This window comes from Panicum virgatum, unplaced genomic scaffold, assembly GCF_016808335.1.
Source record: "Panicum virgatum strain AP13 unplaced genomic scaffold, P.virgatum_v5 scaffold_4224, whole genome shotgun sequence".
NCBI lineage: Eukaryota > Viridiplantae > Streptophyta > Magnoliopsida > Poales > Poaceae > Panicum > Panicum virgatum.
Genome location: NW_024376370.1, coordinates 1 through 21,795, shown reverse-complemented (window position 1 = coordinate 21,795; position 21,795 = coordinate 1). Strand labels below are relative to the sequence as shown.

The following is a 21,795-nucleotide window of genomic DNA, read 5'->3' as shown; positions in this document are numbered from 1 at the left end:
CTATGAAAACTTCAATCTGGGTCATTAGATCAACATCTAAGGGGAGGGACACAGAGAGGTGGGAAGGGGGATTTACAAAAGTGTGATTACCCAATCCAAGGACGGGTCCAGATTGTAAAATTACCCAATCCCCCATACCCCTTGGATGTTGATCCAATGACTCAGATTGAAGTTTCTATAGTTTGCACGGAGAAGTTGGTTTACACATGATACGTTCCCTTAATTAAGAAGCCTACATATTTTCTTATAATATGCAATGGTAAGTGTATGTAGTTTGAATTTTATATGCCTACATAGGGGTTAATTTAGGCTAGTAGTTGAATAATGAAGGATGAATAATATGCAATGATAATCTAAACAATAACAAGTTAACAACAAATGTAGTATCATTAACCGCAATTAATTAGTGGCAAGTGTCAATATAGGAAAACCGATCGAGAATGGCAAATAAAAAGATGGAGCTAGCTCAATCAATCCGAAGGAAGAATGGGATATCTAGACAAATGGAACGCCTAGGGGTAAAACTTGAGACCACTTTCATGTGTGACTGCATGCATGAGTTCAATCAAACCGGTAGTACTATGAAGCTAGACACCTTCAAAAAGATATATAGCTATTAGCTAACACAAGTTTAGCTATTGTATAAAATAATTGACTCATAATTTTGACATAAATTTACAATGAGAGATGTTTTTTAGGTGCTCGACAAATAGCATACTCGTAGGTATCTATGAGCAATTTCGAGGGACTGAGCTTGCAAATCTTGATGTTTACGAAGTCACAGTATGCACTTTGCTGTAGACAGGCATATAATATCTCACCCACATTGAAGAAATACTGTTAATTGTTGAAGTACATATAGACAAATACGAGGACCCATCCGACTCGAGGATTACAATTAACCTGGTGGGTAGGTTCTGCCCTTTTATTACTCTCCACCTTTTCTTGTCCCCGGGATACTTGCTTCAACTGGGGTCGATGACAGAACGATGACACTCGAGGGGGCGTGCCTTAGCACGCCCGTCTTCGGCGTCGACGACCCTCGCTAGTGGTGGCAGGGTGAGAGTGCGACGAGTGGCAAGCTTTTGGCGACGGGCAACCAGTGGGGAGACAGACGGCGACGCAAGTTCGGCTTTAGTTTTCCTAACACGCCGTTTGGGAGATCAGTGCGATTCACAAACGGCGTGTTAGGAAAACTAAAGCTAGACCTGCATCGTCATCGTGTTGTCCCCACCGGTTGCCCATCGCTCGCCGCGTGCTCACCCAGTCGCCGCTGATATGGGTTGCAACAGTTAAGACGGCCATGTCGAGGCACACCCCTCAACAGTAAGGCCGTGCCGTGAAGGACGAGCTTGTTTGTTCTAGATTGAGATGAGGGTTTACATCCGCGCACCGACACTATACACTAAACTAATGATTCTTGCCTCGTCATCGATCCCAATGAATAACTTCACGCTGAGGGTAAAGATATTATTCTACCGTACCCTAGCTTAGAATTGACGAGTCTATTGGCCTTGTGTTTGAACATTTTGAGCAATAAAGCCTTTTTTATCTTATTTTCTGAAGATAGTTGCTACTGTGATCAGGGCGGATCTAGGGAGCGGGGGCACGAGCCCCCCTACCCCCAAAGCCTCCCCAACAATTTTCAGCCAGCCTGGGTAATCGGCGTCCTGAGGGAGTCGTTCAACTCGTTGAACAACTACCTCCACCGCCTTTTGACGCCTCCGGTGAACGCGCCACTCGTGGAGAGTGTCGCCGGATATGTCTACGCCATCTTCAGGGTGGTGGAAGTTATCAGGTGACTGCCATAACTATGCATATCATAGTTTGTATGTAGCTATATATATACATATATATAGATATATGTACATACATCTATCTATACATACATATATCTATACATACATATATATGTACATACATATACATATACATATACATATACATATATATACATATACATACATACATATATATACATACATACATATATACATACATACATATATATACATACATACATATACATATATATACACATATATATATACACATATATACATATATATACACATATACACACACACGCACACACACACACACACACACACACACACACACACACACACACACACACACACACACACACACACATATATATATATATATATGAACTTCTGCCTTGTTATCTTGCAACAATCTCGCAATTTCGACACTTTTGTTATCTCGCGCTATTCTCAGCATTGTTATCTCGCAATTTTCATCTTTTTGTTAGAACTGCGGCGACATTTTATTTGTCCGATAAAAAATGGCTAAGCTCGTGGCCACTGGTAAGATGATGCATACACATAGGTGACGAACTATACGTGTAATGCGTCACCTTTCAAATACCATAGGCTAAGTGTATTACAAGACGTGGTGACGCGCTAAGTAAAGGCCGTCACCTTCGCAGCTTCAGTCATGGCCCGTCACCTTTGAATGTACTTTAGGTGATGGGAGAAGAATGTAGCCCGTCACCTTAATTCTAGGTGACGGGCATTGTTAATACCCATCACCTATACTCTCTCAAAGGTGACGGGCTACATTTCTGGCGTGGCCTCGCGAGGTCCAAACTGGTCCGAGATGACGCACGGAGATAAAGCTTGTCACCTCTATTTGTGGGGTGACGGGCAACAACTGCAGGTTACCTTTATGGATGTCACTATAGGCCGTTTCTTTCATAGTGAGAGAAGGAAGAAAGAAAAAAGGAGGAACAAGAAGGAGAACTAAAGCCTTTCCCCCATTTGAGCTCTTGGATCCACCACTGACTATGATAGGAATTGATGAAGGCATGTTGGCGCGTGGCGAGCTGCTAGGAGGCAACAAGACAAACGACGCAGGTCATGTATATAAATTCTTTAGTTTTTCTTAACTTGCCATTTATTGCAAATATCGGTTCTTAATCAGATCTTTGTTGTTGAGCGCAGTAATATCACAAACGAGGACCATCGCCTCAATCAGCACAATGTGTCATCAGTTACTCTGCGGCACAACAATGACGATGATAAGATTGCGAACACGGACAATCCAAAGATGAACTGTTATTTTGGCTGATAATAGGTCGGCCTGTTACTACAATTTTCGTCATATTAACACAGCTGTATATTTTTCGTTAGTGTGCACATGACCAAAGACTTGATTAATTTTGCCGTGTTGGTACATAGCAGTTCAAAGTATTCCAATGAAATAGCTACTTTACGTCACCTCCTTTCTTGTCTCTCTATTCGTTTTGGAGATTCATGTAACCAACTTTTCACCTCCTTTCTTGTTTCTATTCCTTTTTGATGGAAACTTTTTCTATCTATTATTCTTGTCTCTATTCTTTTTCACTTTTTGTTGATTTCTAATGCTTTAATTTAATTTTTGTCTGATGCATATTCTCTGGAAGATGCTCTTCATCAGGTCGATCCATGCATCTTTCTGTGCATAACAGTTAATATGCAGCACTGTTAGCAAACTGTCTGACTAGCTAGTCACGTTTAAACACAACGCATCTAGCTAGTACTAAATAGCTAGCTCTTGTGCAAATAGAGCTGTATTGTCTGATCTGCTGTAAACATGGGTACATCATCAAATACAAAAAGGTTATTTTTGGTGGCGCTAGAAATGTGCCAATAAGAGATACAGTATATATATGTCCAACAACTCCAAAGTGAAACGACCATGCATATCCATCTAAGAAACAGCTGTTACTACAGGTTAACACCACACATGCATATTTATGCATAGTTGGTGCTAATAATAAGCTAACTCTTGCCGTGCATGAGTCGCTACTAGATTATTATGGTTCGACTAGCTGCTTGAAAAATACAGTAAACTGGTAGGTGTATCTCACTCACTTATTAGACTGCTACCACCCGGGCCCCGGGGAAAATTTGACCTGATGATCTCCATCTGGCGACATCGTTGGAAACGAAGAAGACAGGTACTCATCATACGGATAGCTGTGCTGCCTGTGCATAGACACAGACATGCTGTCTTCTTCCTCTTTCTTCAGCCCTGGGGCAGCGGCGGCCATTACTGGAGGAGAAAGCGATGCCTTTGTAAAGTCGAGAACCTGCGAAGCGCTACTGCTGCTTGAGCAGGGATCGTTCGGGAACAAAGTCTCGCACGTATGCTCGTTTATCAGGGTGACCATGAAAAGTGGAGTAGGGCCGCTGTTGCTTTGCTGCTGAACGTATTTCTTTGCTGGGCACTTGTGGTCATCACTGTAACCGCATTTGTAGTATAACCTGAAAATTAATAATAACCGAACGTATGAACATAAATAAATCTATGACAAGCATCATTTGCCCCCCAATTGACTGAGGAAACTAAAGTCTGGAATGTCGCTAAAAAAAGGTAGAATGCAATCACATTGAGATAGAAGTAAATTATTGGCAGGGGATTACAACATTTCATATACATGGCAAGCACTTTCTTTATGTAGTCGTAAAGAGAATTCTTAGTTTTCCTTGTTGCAGCTGACACACATCTACTTTTCAGATGAGCAAAAAGCCAAAATATGTTATTTTAAACTTAAGTCAAATCTTCATATATATATATATATATATATATATATATATATATATATATATATATATATATATATATATATATATATATTGCCATGCACTTGAATAGCTAGCCAAAATTACTTCTGAATATGCTTGCCATTTTTGTTTTACGTGCCGTTGAATCCTGTTTTAAATATTATGTTGCCCTCAAAGTCATTTTAGTTTTGCCTTGTCAAAATATCTTGAGTTTAACGGAACTTATATAGAAGTGTATCAACATTTATAATACCAAAATAGGTATAATATGAAACAACATATTTCATGATGAATCTAATATGCTTATTTGATATAGTAAATATTAGTACTTTTATCTACAAACTTGATCAAATTTAAGATAGACTGACTTACATTTTGGAACAAAGGATACAACAAATAAACATCACAAGATCGACCCGCGAATAAACTGCATATCTAAATGTTTATCCATTTTTTGAAGAACAAACAGAATGCATACCATATATACTCCTTTGATTTCAAACCTTTCCTATTAGAAACAATAATTACAATAATATGTTGGCAGAAATCTAACGCACCCATCATTGACAATAGAAAATTAAAAAAGAATGCATATTGCACTACTTGATGGATCTTATTAGGTCTTTTTTGTTAGTTTTAGTTATTGTACAAATCTGCAAGTTGCAATCCACAATCTACAAGACGAAACAAATTAATTAAACGGGAGGCTTAGTTTAGCTTTAGCCAGAATCAGATTTATTGGAAATTTAAGATTCAACTACTCCACAAGATGGGTTATCCTTGACGAAACGTAGCATCAAGAAGGCTAATAAATAAATGCCAATATAAAATATGCTTTCGCTGAGAAGCAAAGACATCCTCAACAAGGCTTAATAAGCAGAAGTAATCTGCTGGAGCTAGCTAGGAAGCTAACCAAGCTAATACCCAAATGGATCTAGCACTATAAATCATAAATATCATAAAGACGAGAATACATGGATCCATGACAACTCATGCCTACTTTTTATTGAATATAAGTACGTACCACCATGTAGTAGTTTTTTTTTCTCTGTAAAGGAGTACTTTTTAACACAGAGGTAGCTAGTATATTCTTCTCAGAATTGTTTGACATGAGGAAATGGATGGGCATTATATTCATAATCTAGCCAGTGATAAATCTGGAGAAAAGTGAGTTATTAGAGGAGTGTGGATGATGGGCCATGAAACTCCACGAAAGATATACATACCTTGGATATTCAGCATTGAGGATGTTCTTCTCACCATATTTCCTCCAGTGGAAACGATCGTTTTCTGGTGCCTCAGTCAATATCTCCTTCCTGAATAACAAGATGGAATCGAAACTGAATGCAATTTCACTGCCACAACCTAGCTATATACTAGTACAAATTTTCCTACCCAACCATGAAATATAGATCCGTGCGCCTATGTGAGAACTGAGAAGCAAGCACACATGTACATCATATATATATGCCTCCCCATACGAACTTTTTGGATATAAAAAACAAGATCATGAAACACCTGAGATCTTTCCCTTTCTTTTGTAACGTGGATCTGAAAATTTCTAGGCCTAAACTAACGTACGTTCCATTTCTCTACACACCTTCAAGAGTGAGTTAATTTACAAATGGTGCAAAGAAAGTGAAAAGCTAATCATGGCATGAAGAATTAGTTCCCTTAAACCCAAATGAGTTATACAGAATTACAGATCTGCTAAATCAACAGCACTGAACCCTTCTCATGCGGATCCTCTCATGGCTATATTCAGGCTATAGATTCTAACACCACCTATATATTGTAGCATGCAGAAACGCAGTACAAATCACAGGTTTGTATAGGACTCACATTGGGAGCTCAGCTCCATGCCTGCCTCGCCAGTGCCTCACCCTTCTTCTTGCACGGGCGACGGCGCCATTTCTTTCTCCGGTGCCTCCATCGGAGGAGCAGGCTGCCATGGCCACCGCCTCGACCTCAGGGGAGGGGGGGCGCTCCATCTCAGACTGGAGGAGGGAGAGCGACGACTCCATCGCCGTGGATATCTCGCCCACGTTGGCCACCGCTGCGTGGCGTCGCTCAAGCTCCGGGATGAGCTCCACCTGCTGCCTGAGCAGATCCGCCAGCCTGGTTCCCCTCCTGAGCTCCTGGATCGCCGCGTCCATCCTGTCGGAGGAGGAGCGCGGCGGCTGCGAGTTCTTCGCGGAGCTGAGCCGCGTTGACATGGGAGGACTCCTCACAAGGTGGAGCAGCTGGGCTGGGAGAGCCTGGGTCTGGGCCTCTGGGGTTTGGATATACGAGCTTGTGTAATGGCCTAATGGGTAGAAGAAAGGGCTCAATCGTCGAGATTTGAGAGATAGCACGACGATTAAGCGTGTGTACGGTTTTTATATAATTTTGATGCTGGCAAATAAATTAATTAAACTCTTGTCATATCTGTCAACTAATTAAAGATTGAATATGTATTGCGTGCATTGATGCAAGTGTTAGGTAAGGTGTATGTATCTCGGTGTCGCCCCTAAATATACAATTGGGCGGCTTATATCTGAAGTCTCATTTACTAGCATGGAACACAATGATCAGAAAAGGTGGAGACGAAAAATCGGAGTTCTTTATATAAAAAAATCTACATATTTCTATATGTTAAAGCCCCGAGGCTATGCCGCCGGCCAGACAGGCCACGTCGGCCAAAATTATTTCGGCCGTCCAATCGCGATCCGATGAGTATGGATGGAAGGGAATCTTACTATTTTGGAGTACTAAATAAAATCTATTTACAAAACCTTTTGCACGAATGAGTTGTAAATCACGAGACGAATCTAATGAGCATACTTACTTCATGATTAATTAATAATTAGTAAACAGTTACTGTAGTATCACTGTTACAAATCATAGATTAAATATGCTCATTAGATTCGTCTCGCGATTTACAACCTATCCGTGTAAAAAGTTTTGTAAACAGATTTTATTTAGTATTCTATGCATGTGTTCCAATATTTGATGTGATATTTTTTGGGGTAAAATTTTTGAATCTAATCGCGGCCCAAGTTTCTATTTCGGAGTACTAAATAAAATCTATTTACAAAACTTTTTGCACGGATGGGTTGTAAATCACGAGACGAATCTAACGAGCATACTTACTCCATGATTAACTCAAAAATAGTGAACGGTTACTGTAGTATCACTGTTGCAAATCATGGATTAAGTAGGCTTATTAAATTCGTCTCGCGATTTATAACCTATCCATGTAAAAAGTTTTGTAAATAAATTTTATTTAATATTTTATGCATGTGTTCAAATATTCGATGTGATGTTTTTCGGGGTAAAATTTTTGAATCTAATCACGACCCAAGTTTCTATATGTGAATGCCCCGAAGGTCGGCGCAAGAGCAGACCAGCCACGTCGGTAAAAAAGATTTCCACCATTCGATCCTAAATTGACGGTGCATGCGATTGGCTGTGCCATACCTTTGAGGCCTTGAGACACGAATGGTCCTAGGGTCACCTCTCCATTAGGTCACTGCAAAATATCTAAATTTAGAACTCTCGACCGGTAATTTTGGTGGCCTCCGAATGGGTGTGTGCTCTACTACAACGACGACAGTGAAGCTATGCCGGAGAGCCACGCGGCGAGTTTGGGCGGGCCACCGGGCACGCCCTCGATGGGTGCGGCAAGTTCATGCCGTCACCGGCGGGCGACCCGGCCTCGCTCCGGTACGCAGCGGTGCCGCAGGTCGGGCGCGATAGCCACGCATTGCAGGGTGAGGAGATGCCCGAGGACCGCTGCCGACCGCCTTCGACGGCGAGATTGAGACGTCGGATTTCAGCTACTATTTTTTTTTGCCTTTTTTGCTTTGAAAATAAATGTCCTATTTCTATCTATGTATATCCATTTGTCTATTCATATACTACAAACCTCTATATAAACTTATATTGCCAACGGAAACAACAAAATAAATTACGTGCGCCAAGGCGCGCGTAAGGCACTCCTATACAATGGCGAAGAATCTAGTATCTAAATTTAGAGGGCTTATTTTCCTCTTCTTCCTCTCTTCTCTATTTTTCTAATTCTTCCTCCTCCTTTTCTTCTTCCTCTTCATCATCATCTTACTATTACTAATTGGAGGCTCCTTTTGAAGCCTCCAGATGAAGCCACCTAGGATCTTAGGTGGACATTCTAACAAAATAAAGAAATCCTACAAATTCTCACAAACATCAAACATCCGGCCATCAATTCAGCAACTCTAATCATAATAGTCATTAGATCTGTTATCTTTTTCTAATAAATTAACCACCTTTGCCATTATGAAAATAGACTAAAGTAACCCCCTAAATATGTATCTAAATTACTCACATCTGCCATTATAAAAAAAATAATCTAAAGTAACCCCCTAATCTTCATTAAATTACCCACTTATGCCATTATAAAATAATATCAAATAACCCCTTAAATTTTCATATATATTATCCAATGATATCATAACAAAAGGTAAAATAAACCCCAAATCTGAATCAAAATTATATTATTACAATAAAATCTTAAAGCGCATCAATATAAAATTCTAAATTACTATTTCTATCATTATTAATATATTATTTATGTTATTATTTACATAAAAATACTAACCATAATGTGTGTGTGTCACCAACTCACTATATATTCATATATAAGAGAAAAGATAAGAATACCAATTTTCATGTTGCTCACGTGGCTCAAACAAAGTGTTCAATTAAATACATATCAAATATATATGGAGGTGTGATGCAAAGTAAAAAAATTGTTAATAAGTAAACTTATCACATTTATTATAATCACATAAAGCTAGATAATTATTAGATATCTCTAATTAGCCCGTGCGGAAGCACGGGTTGATAGACTAGTGGTTGAAAATTGTTGGGGGCCTCCATGGGAGTAGGGGGGCTGGAGCACCCCAGTACCCTGCGGTTCCGCCAATGCATATATAGGAAAAAATGGTTATTGGTCTAGCCTCAACACATAATACATGTATTCTTCTCACCTTGTATGACGCTTTATATGCGAATAAGCGTAGCTCAGCTAGTAAGATTCCTTGTGGTGAAAAACATGCACATTGTGTTTCTGCTAATGATGTGGACGGAGTACGATAGATGCTCCCTGCACGTTGTTGGCCCCTGTGTGGTGCAAGAAGTACGTGCAACCCTGTGGCGTCAGGACTGTTGCGTCGCCGCGGGTAGCGTCAGCGGCGCACGTGACATGCATACTCAACAGCTCCAAGCGTTTGTAGCTCGTTTCTCTCTCTCCATTTTTTTAAACGTGGAAGCTCATCTCTCTGACGTGCTGGCTGAGTGGCTGGTCGGTTAATTATTTCCCCTTTCCCGTGACTTATTATTCTAGCTATATAGTAGTTCAGGTGAAAAACCATGTCGGCGACAAGTTTAATCTGGTGCGTGCAGGAAATTAAACCGGTTGGACAGAGGGCGTGCGGCCACATGGTTTCACAGCGCTTGGCCGCCGGGCGCACCCCACCAAAAATTACAATTTTCTCCACTAGCCCACTACTTTGTACTAGTACCTTTCTGTCCCAGTGTTTAAGCAAACCGATCCAACTTTCGAAACATCCAACCAGAGAACCTGCTATGCTAATGAAAAAAATATATATAATGAGGGGATTAGTCAATAATGGTGTAAGCACACCAATCAGGATGCCGCTTGCCGCCCACGTTCCCGACCACTGGTCAGAACGCGCACCAGCTCCAGGTGCCTGAGTACGCGTTGCTCTTGTCCGGCCACGCAATGGCGCATATGACGTCAGGTCCTCGACGTCACAGTAGTGCGGTCAGCCATGTGACGAGAAGCAACGCACACTAGCGGGACTTAATTTGGATCGATGATTATTGTTGCATTCATCATGTGCTTTCAAACCGCCAGGCGTACGTCAAAGGGCATCTTAAGATCAGAATGGTATTTTTATTGTAGCAATTCAGAAAAATCTATAATTTTATTACATGTCGCATTAGATTTGACCAACTTTAACCAAATTTGTGGAAAAAGATAATAATATTTATAATACTAAATTTGTTTTATTGAATCGACCATGAAATATATGTTGATAGTGCATATGTTGGTTAGTATCACTCTATTTTTCTATTCATTTTGATCGAAGTTGTTAGCTAAGTTTAACTTAAGACAAATCTAATACGACATGCAAATAACAAAATAAAGGGAATATAAGTGATTCTCATCACTTTCAACGCATTGTCATAACATGAAGATGCATCGAGCTTTAGTGCTTGTCTCGAGCCAAAAAATCGTGTTGGCCGGATTTGCCTTTGCCATGTCATTTTATTGCATATGAAAAGTAAATAACTCATATATCATTATCAACAAGAAAGATTTGTAGCTTGATCCAGTACAAAATGGCCTCAAAGAGATTTAATACCGGCTAGTGGCACCAGCCGGTACCGAAGATCTCAATTTAGTACCGGGCGTAGAGACTACCCGGCACTAATATCAAGAGCACCACACAAGCTTTATCTCCTCTCATTCCTTATCTCTTTCCCCAGCACTCTCTCTATCTCTCACTCTCTCTCTCTCCCCCGTCATCCCCTCTGCTTCTCTCTGTCCAGTGGCGGAACCAGGATTGAGTTGAACCCCGGGCCGAGTTTTAAATATAGTTGTGACAAAAACCAGACGTCGACAAACTCATAGTTCAAAAGATACACGAGAACATAATGGAAGTTCAAAAGATACACGAGAACATAATGGAAAGATAGAAAACATACAACAAGTGTCATCGCGAAGTAGTATATTTATTCTTCTTCAGCAATTTTTGGGGCTTCTTTAGCAATTTTTTGGGCCGAACCCTGGGCCATGGCACGGGTGGCCCGGGGTGTACATCCGCCACTGTCTCTGTCTCTCCCGCGGCGGCGGCGGCACGAGCGCGCGTGGCCACGGGGCCGAGTGGCGGCGGGGGGACGACGGGCGGGGCGTAGCAGCTGCTAAGAGCAGGGGTACGGAGACCTTCCTCGACCGCCGCCGGCGCGCAGGGGAAGCGGATGCCTTCCCGGGCCGCCATTGGCACACGGGTGGCGCGGAAGCCGCCGGCCACCAGGGAGCAAGGGGCGACGCCTTCCCCAACCGCCAGGGAGCAAGGGGCGATGCGCGGGGGCCTTCACCGGCGGCTGCCGGCACGCCGGAGGCGCGAAGGCCTTCCCTAGCCGCTGCTGGCGCGGAGGCCGCCGACCACCAAGGGAGCGGGGCTGCCGGCGCGGCGCACGGAGGATGCGAAGGCCGCCGGCCACCAAGGGCGTGTAGCGGGCTCCATGTGTCTATGTGATAATTTTTTTGATTCTTGAGAAACCTTAGCTTGTTGATGTGAAATCTCTGATTTTGGTTCATGTATTCTTGTGAAATCTGTAACTGGTTCATGTGATTGTGATTTTTTTGTGATTCTTGTGATTGTGAATGCGTGTGATTGTGAATGCAGTGGTGGTCGGCGCTGTGTGAAAAAGAAAAGGAAAAGAAAATAAGAAAAGAAAAGGAAAAGAAAAAAAAAGCTACGCATGGCGGGCGAGCAGTTTAGTACCGGCCGCTAACACCGGCCGGTACTAAACACTCCATTTAGTACCGGTCAGAGTGACCGGTACTAAATGCTTGCATATTTAGTACCGACGGAACGATACCGGACGGGAAACCGGTACAAACCGGGGTTCCCGACCGGTACTAATGAGAGATTTTCTAGCAGTGAAAGATTTGTAAAAATAACATACTCAACTAATGGTGCAAATTACGCGTGCACGGCTTTTCAATGTACTCCGTATATGTTTGCCCTGATTGATGAGTATATATATTAGCGGGACATTTCTTGTTTGGTTCTTGTCTGGTAGCGCACACGTCCGATCCTGCGCTTATACCATACAATACTGGAACGGTCTAAAGTTAGCGACAGGTTTGACAATCGGTGGTCCATCCAGTCCCACTTAATGCAAGCATGATACATTGCACAACATGCGTTCACACGGCTCATACCCCTTGGTAATACTATATATATACTTATGTATTTACAGCATATATATAGGCATATTGAACTCAGGATCGATCCGGTCTAGCATCATCATAAAGATGGGCATGGTTCATCCATGGAGCGAATTGGATGCAATCCATCGATCCATTAATCATGAATATATATGAGCACCGTTTAATTAAACCATTTGATTACTAACTGCTTGACCCAATGTATATTGCATAAGCTCTTATAATCCAACGTTGGGCTTCAAGCTAAGTAGCATACAGCTCTAAGATCCCGATGGGGAAAAGATCGCTGAGCTTGAAGTACGTAGCTGCTTCGACCCTGCCTGCCTGTATACTGCTGCTAGTCGTAAATTAAAGTCGCCAATGCAACAACTGTCTCACGGCCAAGACGACGAGGCCAAGCAACTGCCCATCACTGAATGCGCCAAGGATGACGTGGGTTACGAGTACTAAGTACTAAAAGGCCTTCTACTTCCGCTTATGCTGGCACGCGTTAGCAGAATACATATATACATCCCGGACCAGGACCATGCCGACCTCACAGGCATGGGGACGGCGGAGGAGAGCGTGCGGGTTCACGAGTCGTGCCCCTACGTCATCATGCACCGCCATGGAAGTGAACTTTCTCTGATCAGGATCGAACCACTCGAACCAGTGGTTCTTCTGGTTTCAATCTGCTGACTCTCTATGCTGCTTCATGGGTCAGAGTAGGAGCCCCGAGGAGCCCAATAGGGTTAATTTCTTTTATGAACTATAAAGTGACTACTTTCGATCATCATGTGGGCACTTGTCTAAATGGATTATTAGGGTCCTTATTATTAAACTAGAGAACAAAGCAAAAAAAAGTCCAGTTTTCTTAATTAATATTAATAGGGCTATATATATGGAGAACCTGCAATTATTTTGCACTCGAATACAAAATTCGCCCTACATTGATGTGGACATTTTAATTTATCATATTTTTCGTTGTATGTATTTCTAGTTGGCTAAGTCAATTGATCACTAATATGACTCTATCTAGTACACAGTTTCTTGACATGTTCATCATGGATTGGACCCTTGCATCTGAAGATACTCTTTTTTAAATAATTAACAATTGTTGTATAGCAGTGGCGGGTCAGGAGAAGCTAGGAGGAGAGGTGAAGAGAGAAGAAGAACAAAGAAAGGAGGTGGGACATGAGTCCCCCCCAAAATAAGAATAATATTTGGAACACTTGGAAGGCCTCTGCGGTTCTAAGCTCAGTTTCACTAGATTTTGTTTACTCTATAAGTTCCAAGAAAGCACCTATTATTGGTTTCAAGCTTTTGTTTGTGTTTACTTGATTGAACCACCACCAGCGGAAAGTCTTTTTCAACAATGCTATTTTATGGTATAATCATTAGGCCTACTAAACATCAATTGCGCGATGATAACACCTCTCCTCTCATAGTCTCATGTACAACCTGTAATAATAACGATGTAGGAATTGAAGTATATATATTTCACCCAAAGAAAAAGTGTGTGAATATTACTTTGGTCATTGCAAAATCACATCAACATTTTAATTAAGGATAATTAGTGTGCATGTGCCTGTGTGTCTCACACACCACACACACACACACACACACACACACACACACACACACACACACACACCACACACACACACACACACACACACTAAAACCTCTTGTCAAAATTGCGCCTTATGGATTTTGCAATGACCAATCAGTTCAAAAATCTCTCTATATATGTATTTTATGAAAATCAAACCTTTATTTTATTGACTGATGGCAAGGGCGTCGTCCTTCTTACAATAAAATTCCGTCGATCCCTTGAATAAGGCTTTGCAACCAAATAAACAGGACCAAATAGATAAGCAAATCACGCAGACGCGCACCATTTTATTACATTCCACGTCATAATTTGCCTCATAAATTTAAAAAGCATGATGACAGCAGCTAGCTGGCAAAACAAGGATTCACTACATATACTAACACATTTCTCAATCAAAATTAAGCTACTCCGTTTGGCCTGACCAATACCTCCTGTCTGTACACTGATCATGCATATATCTATTAAAGCAGCCCAAAGTAATCAAAGTAGTCCTGTCCCACGAATTCGCCAATGTCAAAGGAGCTCTCCTCATCGCAAAGCGTCCAATCCAACAAGCACCCATCCATCGGGCTCATACTCGTCGGCTCCGGCACCGGTGTTGACTGGTCGATGAACTCGGACGACGACTCGTTGTCCATGCCTGATCGCAGCTCCTCTTCCGGCGAATTGCACAAATCCGGTGACTTACAGACCACCGGACCCGGACCGTCGTCGTCACAAGAAGGCCACGGCGAACTGCGGCTAGGCAGCCCGTCGCTACTGCTGGAACCGAAGTTGATGATGACGAACGGCGCCAGAGGCTCGTCGTCGCCACGGCAGCAGGTGTGGTCACCCAAGTAGGTGATGAGGAAGACGGAGGGGTCGGCATCCGACCTCTGCACCTGCCGCCTGGCCGTGCAGCCGTGGTCGTCCTTGTAGGTGCAGCGGAAGTAGAGCCTGTGAGCGACAAAGATCAGAAGCTCAGCGATGCACATGAACTAAGCTGATCCCTAGTACTCCTGATTGCATTCAGATTCAAGGAGAATTTGATTAATTAAAATCTTGAAATTAAACAGATCCGCACCTCGGGTACTTGCTGCCGTGGATTTCCTTCTGGCCATACTTCCTCCAGATGAAGCCGTCCTCTATTGTCCGTCTCTCTCAACTCTTGTTCCCCTCTCTCCCCTGCAGTGCCAGTGTGCTATGTCAGTGTTCTAGCTAGCTAGCACAGTGAGCCTGAAGACTAATCATCAATCATGAGCAGAACTATTGTTCACCTCGTCCTTTTGGAGCTCGTCGCAGGAGGAGCAGCCGGGCCGTAACCGCGCTCCGGCTTGCGCTTCCTGGTACCGCCGCTGGCAGCGGCGCCCTCCGCCGTGCCACTGCGCAGCGCGGCGAGCGCGCGGTCGCAGCAGCGGAGGATCTGTTCTGTGAGTTCCTGGAGGCCGTGGGGCGTTTCGACGACTGCGCCAACCGCCGGCTGCTGGCCGGCGAGCAGGGCCTGCAGAACAGCAGCCGATTCCCTGCCCTTAGCAACAAGCTCCGACGCCGCACAAGCTGGAGCGCTGCTGGCCATTGCCATCCTTCTCGATCACCCTGACTCCCTGACCGTGACCTGATTCCAGTCAGTGATCTCCTTTTGTCTCGTGCCGAATTCAGGCGTGGAGTCCTGCGAAAAGGAGCCGGCGGACGACTGACTATTTATAGAAGCCGCTAGCTGCGATGAGCTCGCCGGCCAGTGCTCACTGTTTATTAGATTGTCTCGGAACTACTAGGTGTAAACCAAGGGGAAGCAGCGTGGAATTGCAAGGTGAATGCGACGCAGGTTACTAGTATAGATTAGGGATTTAAGCACGCATGTAGTACGTAGTATGTTACTGTAACTTGCCTGTCACTCTGCTCATCTGCTGACCATGTATGTGTCGTATTCTCTGTCCACGTGCCACATCGCCGCCCCTATTGGTCCTCTCCGAGGAAGTAGAGTTGTTTTTTTCTCTCTCTCAAATAAAAGAGTGCTTTCATTAATCAATGACAGGATTACAATCCATCAGTTTCAGTACAGTGTAAGAGTGGGTTAGTAGCTGCCTAGCTGGAGTGATTAATCTAGGGAGTAGGGGATCACGAGGGCGGCAGTGCTTGTAGTAAAATAACAGTGCGGTTGGTGGTGAGAATGGGATCGGCACGACCAGGGGGAGGTGCCACTTGCCAGTTGTCAATTGCAGGGTCAACTGCTTGTGTCCCCTGACGAACGAAAAGAAACAGAAGAGTCCCTGTTGATGCATGGCCTCGCGAAATAGGGCGTCAGATCTGATGATCGACCGTGACCCGAACGCGTGGGTACGTAGTAGTTAGTAACTTAAAAATTCGATCCCGCGTGGAGTTGGAACGCTCCAGCTTGCAGCTAGCTACGTGCAACATGCGTTTTGATCAAGTCAACTAGCCTGCTGCGTGGGAACTGAGAACCGGAATGTAGCGGTCTGCAGACGTAAGAACAGTGACGTAGTATCGCAGATTTTGGATTAGGAGGTGGACTGTCCGTATTCCAGCTTGATTTAAATTTTTTCATGGCAAATTGACATAAAATCTTTAATACGACAAATTAGTATAGGATGCAATAATAAATAAAAGTATAGATAGAATAATTAAAAGCACACAAGAATATATCGGTAAGGTGTCTTACAATTACAAACATGTTAAAATTTAACAGCTAAGTTTAAAACTTGCACCATCTTTTCTTACATGAACAAACTTTGTACAATTATTGCCTTGGGTTGGGTCACAAAATCTTAAGGTGGGTCGTGGTTAGGGTTGGTAAAGGGCCCAAAATTTTGAACTAGAAAATCTAAGTGTCGGATCCTAAAAGGGTTGGGATTTAATCTTATATAATTTTGAGATAAAATATTTAAGGGTCTTATTGAACTGTGAAGAGGCCATTAGAGTCATGGCCCATTAACACCCCTAGTCGTGGTCTCGTGGATCATCGGGACACCGGCCTCCTGAATACACCAATGCGATGATAGCTAGCACTACAAAGTTGGCAAGTAGGTTCCTTGCGAAATACATGGTGCTTTCTATGTCCTTTACCTCAAAGTTCTTCTTTTCTTTCTGTTTTGGGATGTCTTATACTACTAAAATGTGAATAATAGTAGTGCATATATGAAATGTTATTTTCTTAACAGACATGCCTTTATGGAAAGAAATTAAGCATCCACCTGAAGGTGACACCTTCTTTGGTTGCTAATTGTGATCGTTGTTGAACCAAAGATCGTAGCTATACTGTAAAAATCGAAAATAATTGAAAACTTTTTTCATCTGAATTGGGTCCACCGTACCCCTCACTGACCCATTTGTCAGGGTCAAGAAAGGTGAGAGGGGGTGGAGACCCATAAAAACTATGAGTTAGAGATTGTTTCTGCCAAAAACGAATTATTTCTGTCACCAATTCCACACTACCCGCCGCATACCCTTATACATCCACAATTGACCGACTGAACCGGCTGCCGGCGCCACGGCCCATTCGCCGCACCGCACGCCGCCACCACAACGGCCTCCTCCCTCGCTTCTGCACCCTAGCGATCTCCGGCGCGGCGCCCCACCGGCCAGAGCACCATGTGGAGCCGTGGGCCCGCCGTCACCCAGCCTCGCGGCGCGGGTCCCGCTTGCCGTGCCAGCGCCCATTGACCGTGCCTCGCACGTGGCGCTGTTCCGCGGTCCCACCCACTGTGCGGCACCGCTCCAACGCAACGGACTGCCCGCACGCGTCCCCGCGTGTGAGCGGCAGTCGAGCTGCATGCATGCAGCATGCCCGCTCTCTCTTGCGCGTGGCTGGTTCAGACCAAGTCCGCGCTGCCTGCTCAGACGGTCAGACCTTTGGAAACTCTGATGGAACTAGGAATCAGGCCAAATCCAAACAAATTTCGTGACGGAATCGTTTGATCGAATTCTGATGAAATTTCAGAAACAACCGTGAGAAGATTGTTGGAGCCTTTTCTAAAGAAATAGCTCGGTCCCCTGCGCCTGGGACGGAATGCATCCACCACCCATTTGCGATCAGCATGAAAGGCATGCACCCTGCAGGAGGCTGCTACTGCTGCTGGGAAGCCGGAGTAGGCACCCGTGGAAACGCCGGCGTGGCCGGAGAGGCACTCTCGCTCGTCACACGCCGCCAACCCTTGCAGAGCTTCACCAACAGGACGCACGGCGAGCAAAGTCATCGATGCCTGGCTCGCCTGGCTCTCCGTCGTTGCCGGGAGGCCACATCAACGACGACGGGTTCGTGCCAAGCTGATTCCTGGCCCATTCTTCTCTTGATTTATTTGCTATTTTATATTTGGAGATCGCGTCAGATGTTCTAAACAACTTGGAGGGAATACTTGCTAACCTGTGAAAATTCTTACAATCAGTTGGACAAATGGGAATTCGTAGAATGACTTTAAACTCTAATTTGTTTAATTTGCATAGTTACTTCATCACTAGAGTCGTGTGAGCACGCTAATTTAGTGGCAAATTTTGCGTCTCCGAGTATAGTTATTGTGAAGGGGAAATCTTACCTTTTTTTTCACTTGAGCTCTTATATGTCTACTTGAGCAAAGAACCAAGACGAAAAAATGTAGTCACAAATTGGCTCTAAATTGCTATACCGATTAAATAGAGTTTAAGCACTTCTCAACCTGTGAAAGATCTTAGCTTCCTCTCTTTCGTTCTTTAGCTAATATCTTTTTGTGTGGATGGGCCACATGTTTTAGTATCACATGTCTCCTTCCTGGGAAAAGAAGAATCTTCGTATGTCCATAATGAATTATTAACTTCTCTCTAAATATGTACTTTTGGTCGATTGAACTTGTTCAGATACTTTTTAATTCTTTGGATTCGAGATGAGACATATCTCAGGAATTATTCAGATTATAAATTTTCAGTGGCTGGTGAGAAGCCAGACATAGAATTCATGGATTACTAAAATGATGGCACTTTTCAAGATTATGCATCTGAAGATGGACTTGTGGTTGTTACCGTTCTTGTCCCCTTTGAGGATGGCAAACCAAAAACCTATACTTGTATGATGGCTTGGTGTTTGTTGATTGCCATTTGGATGCAGTGCGCAATCTTTTTAAAGATGGACGATAGAACATAAGTTTGATTTGAGGACCGCATGTTTATATATGATCCTAGCATGCATCTCTTGTCACTTATATAAACTATATGATGTTGTATACGTATAGATGAAAATAATAATAGTACCATAGTTATAATATTTTTTAGTGCAAGAATTACAATTGGTGGATTCTTAAATCTTTTATGGGTTTCTTAAATACGTGCGTGTCGCACGTACACTTTACTAGTCTAAATAAATAAATAAAAACAATAACTGAGTTCAGTTCTCTATTACTTGAGAATGATGGAGCCATATCTGGAGGCCCTACTGCCTTACTGACTGGGTGTTGCTCCTTGTTGCTATTTTGACTAGGGAAAATATCAGTTCGAGTTGTCTGTTTTATAAGTGATACTATTTCTTTCTTATTAGGTGCTGTCACTTGAGTTATCACCTACTTGCTGAAGTCTCTTTCTTGGTGCTAAACTGTTGATGTCATATTTTGCAACTCTTTGGCTGTTTTTGAGCCTTCTTTTTCATTTTTGAATTATGTCCTATGGTAAGCGTTTGTGACGTTGACATCCCAAGATTTTGTCATCCATCTGAGAAGAGTCCTGCTATGCTAATTCCCTCTGAATATTAGTCATGATGGCAACTGGAAATTGTGGATGTGGACAATTTGGTGGCATGTTTTCTTTTCTTTTGTTTTCTTAAGCACGGGTTGATTCTAGTGATGCCTTGTTATGTACTTCAAGTGCTGTTAATTGGCACAGATGCACAGTTGAATTGATCACTGTTGTTCTGTCGCTGATTATGTTATCTTCTAGAAGCAAATCGTAATATGTGTCTGATATATTTAATTGAATTATTTATTTGTGAACTGGTATTCTTAACAAGGGCTAGATACAAGATTCTCAAAATATTAGTGAACTTCTTAACTTCCATACGTACTTCCCATAAGAGGAAAGTAGACAGTAGCAGACAAATCTAATTGCCAAAAAAGGGGTGGCCGTATGACTGGCCGTGCGTTAGCCAGGTCCAAAATAAATGTAAAATGTAGATTGGAGTTGTAGTAAGAAAATGTCAAACTGCTCCAAATCAAAAGAATCCAGCCAATAATTACAGAACAGTCCATTGGCTCATAGCATCCATCAAGATTCAAGTTCCAAACATAGACTATACGGATCACAAAATAGAGTGGAGATAAATGCTAGATCCACATATATAATCTATCTGACATTTGGGGGTGAATTGGTGACATCATTTATGGCGCTGTTTGATTTGTCAAACTCAACCACGTATTCTCCTTTGTTCACTATCCTTGTGTTGAAGTAAGCTGGCTGTTTTGGCTCGGGCAAGCTTGTGCTCTCATTCATAAGCAGAGAGATAACATCTGTCATGTTAGGGCGATCAACCGCATTGTCTTGTACGCACATCAGTGCGATGTTGATTAATCTCATTATTTCCATGTTTTGTTGTTTGTCATCTAAACAGGGGTCAATAACTTCAAACCACTTTTGCTCTTTGCATAGAAGCCATGCCTGAAATGTGGTAGTCATTGCAACGGGATAAATGGTTAAAATGAATAGTGCAGTGGAACTAATATTTGAAACGAATTAGTACAACTAGCCTATCAACCCGTGCTCCCACGGGCTAATTAAAATAATTTAAAATAAGATTTATAGCTAATAATTATAATTTTCTATCTCACGCCCCTTTCGTCTATTAAATATTATAACATATACTCTAAATTACATATTTATCATTATCTAGTTGCAATAGATTTCATTATGCATCACACATCCATGTGTGTTTGATATATATTTAATAGAATCATTTGTTTGTGAATTGGTATTCTAGTTACATTTCTATAGCGGTAGATTTCCTTTTTGTATTAGAAAACATGTATAGGAACAGAAATAACAAAAGAAAAGGACAATTTTACTCATGTATCCAAGAAGATTGGGAAAATTCCCTGTTTGATGAAACCCATTGTTTCATTTACCACTAATTATTTCTAGAAGCAGCACACCAAAACTGAAGACGTCGGACTTGACTGAGAACATGCCTCAGAAGCATATTCGGGAGCCATGTAACCACTGGATGGAACAAACAAGTAAATCAATTATCATAAGTCAAACAAATATTCATGTTAGTAGTGTAGTTAAACTATGATCTTACTATGTCCCAATAACTCTACTTGTATTTGCATGGGTTTCATTTGACCCAAATTCGAGCAAGGCCAAAATCGGATATCTTGGGGTTCATATTATCATCTAAGAGAATATTGCTTGCTTTTAGGTCCCTGTGTATGACCCGAAGGCGTGAATGCTTGTGGAGGTAGAGCAATCCTTGAGCTACCCCTTCAATTATATGTCGCCTCATATTCCAGTTTATTAATGCTCCTCTTGTTGTATCTGCATATATATGACAATGAAATACTTTTAGTGGTGCAGGAAATAGAAAAAACAGTGAAGATGTGACATTGTGTAAAAGGATTCTGCATAACATGCCAAATATGAAGAAGTCCAAGCTTTTGTTTGACATGTATTCATAT

General features: G+C 42.5%; 2 protein-coding genes and 1 pseudogene across 2 annotated transcripts; all 3 read right to left on the bottom strand.

Moving 5' to 3' along the window:
• Positions 1–3,558: 3,558 nt before the first annotated feature.
• Positions 3,559–6,901, bottom strand: LOC120694213 (probable WRKY transcription factor 70). The gene is made up of 3 exons (XM_039977369.1): positions 6,414–6,901; positions 5,798–5,887; positions 3,559–4,271 (listed from the first exon to the last, which is right to left on the bottom strand). Exons 1-3 carry the CDS (start codon positions 6,785–6,787, stop codon positions 3,890–3,892), a joined length of 846 nt encoding a protein of 281 aa, XP_039833303.1. The 5' UTR covers positions 6,788–6,901; the 3' UTR covers positions 3,559–3,889.
• Positions 6,902–14,425: 7,524 nt separating this feature from the next.
• Positions 14,426–15,803, bottom strand: LOC120694207 (probable WRKY transcription factor 70). The gene is made up of 3 exons (XM_039977365.1): positions 15,427–15,803; positions 15,234–15,305; positions 14,426–15,106 (listed from the first exon to the last, which is right to left on the bottom strand). The coding sequence occupies exons 1-3, from the start codon at positions 15,729–15,731 to the stop codon at positions 14,632–14,634; spliced, it is 852 nt and encodes a 283-aa protein (XP_039833299.1). The 5' UTR covers positions 15,732–15,803; the 3' UTR covers positions 14,426–14,631.
• A 4,664-nt stretch (positions 15,804–20,467) lies between these two features.
• On the bottom strand, positions 20,468–21,655 carry LOC120694212 (annotated as a pseudogene).
• Positions 21,656–21,795: the final 140 nt, after the last annotated feature.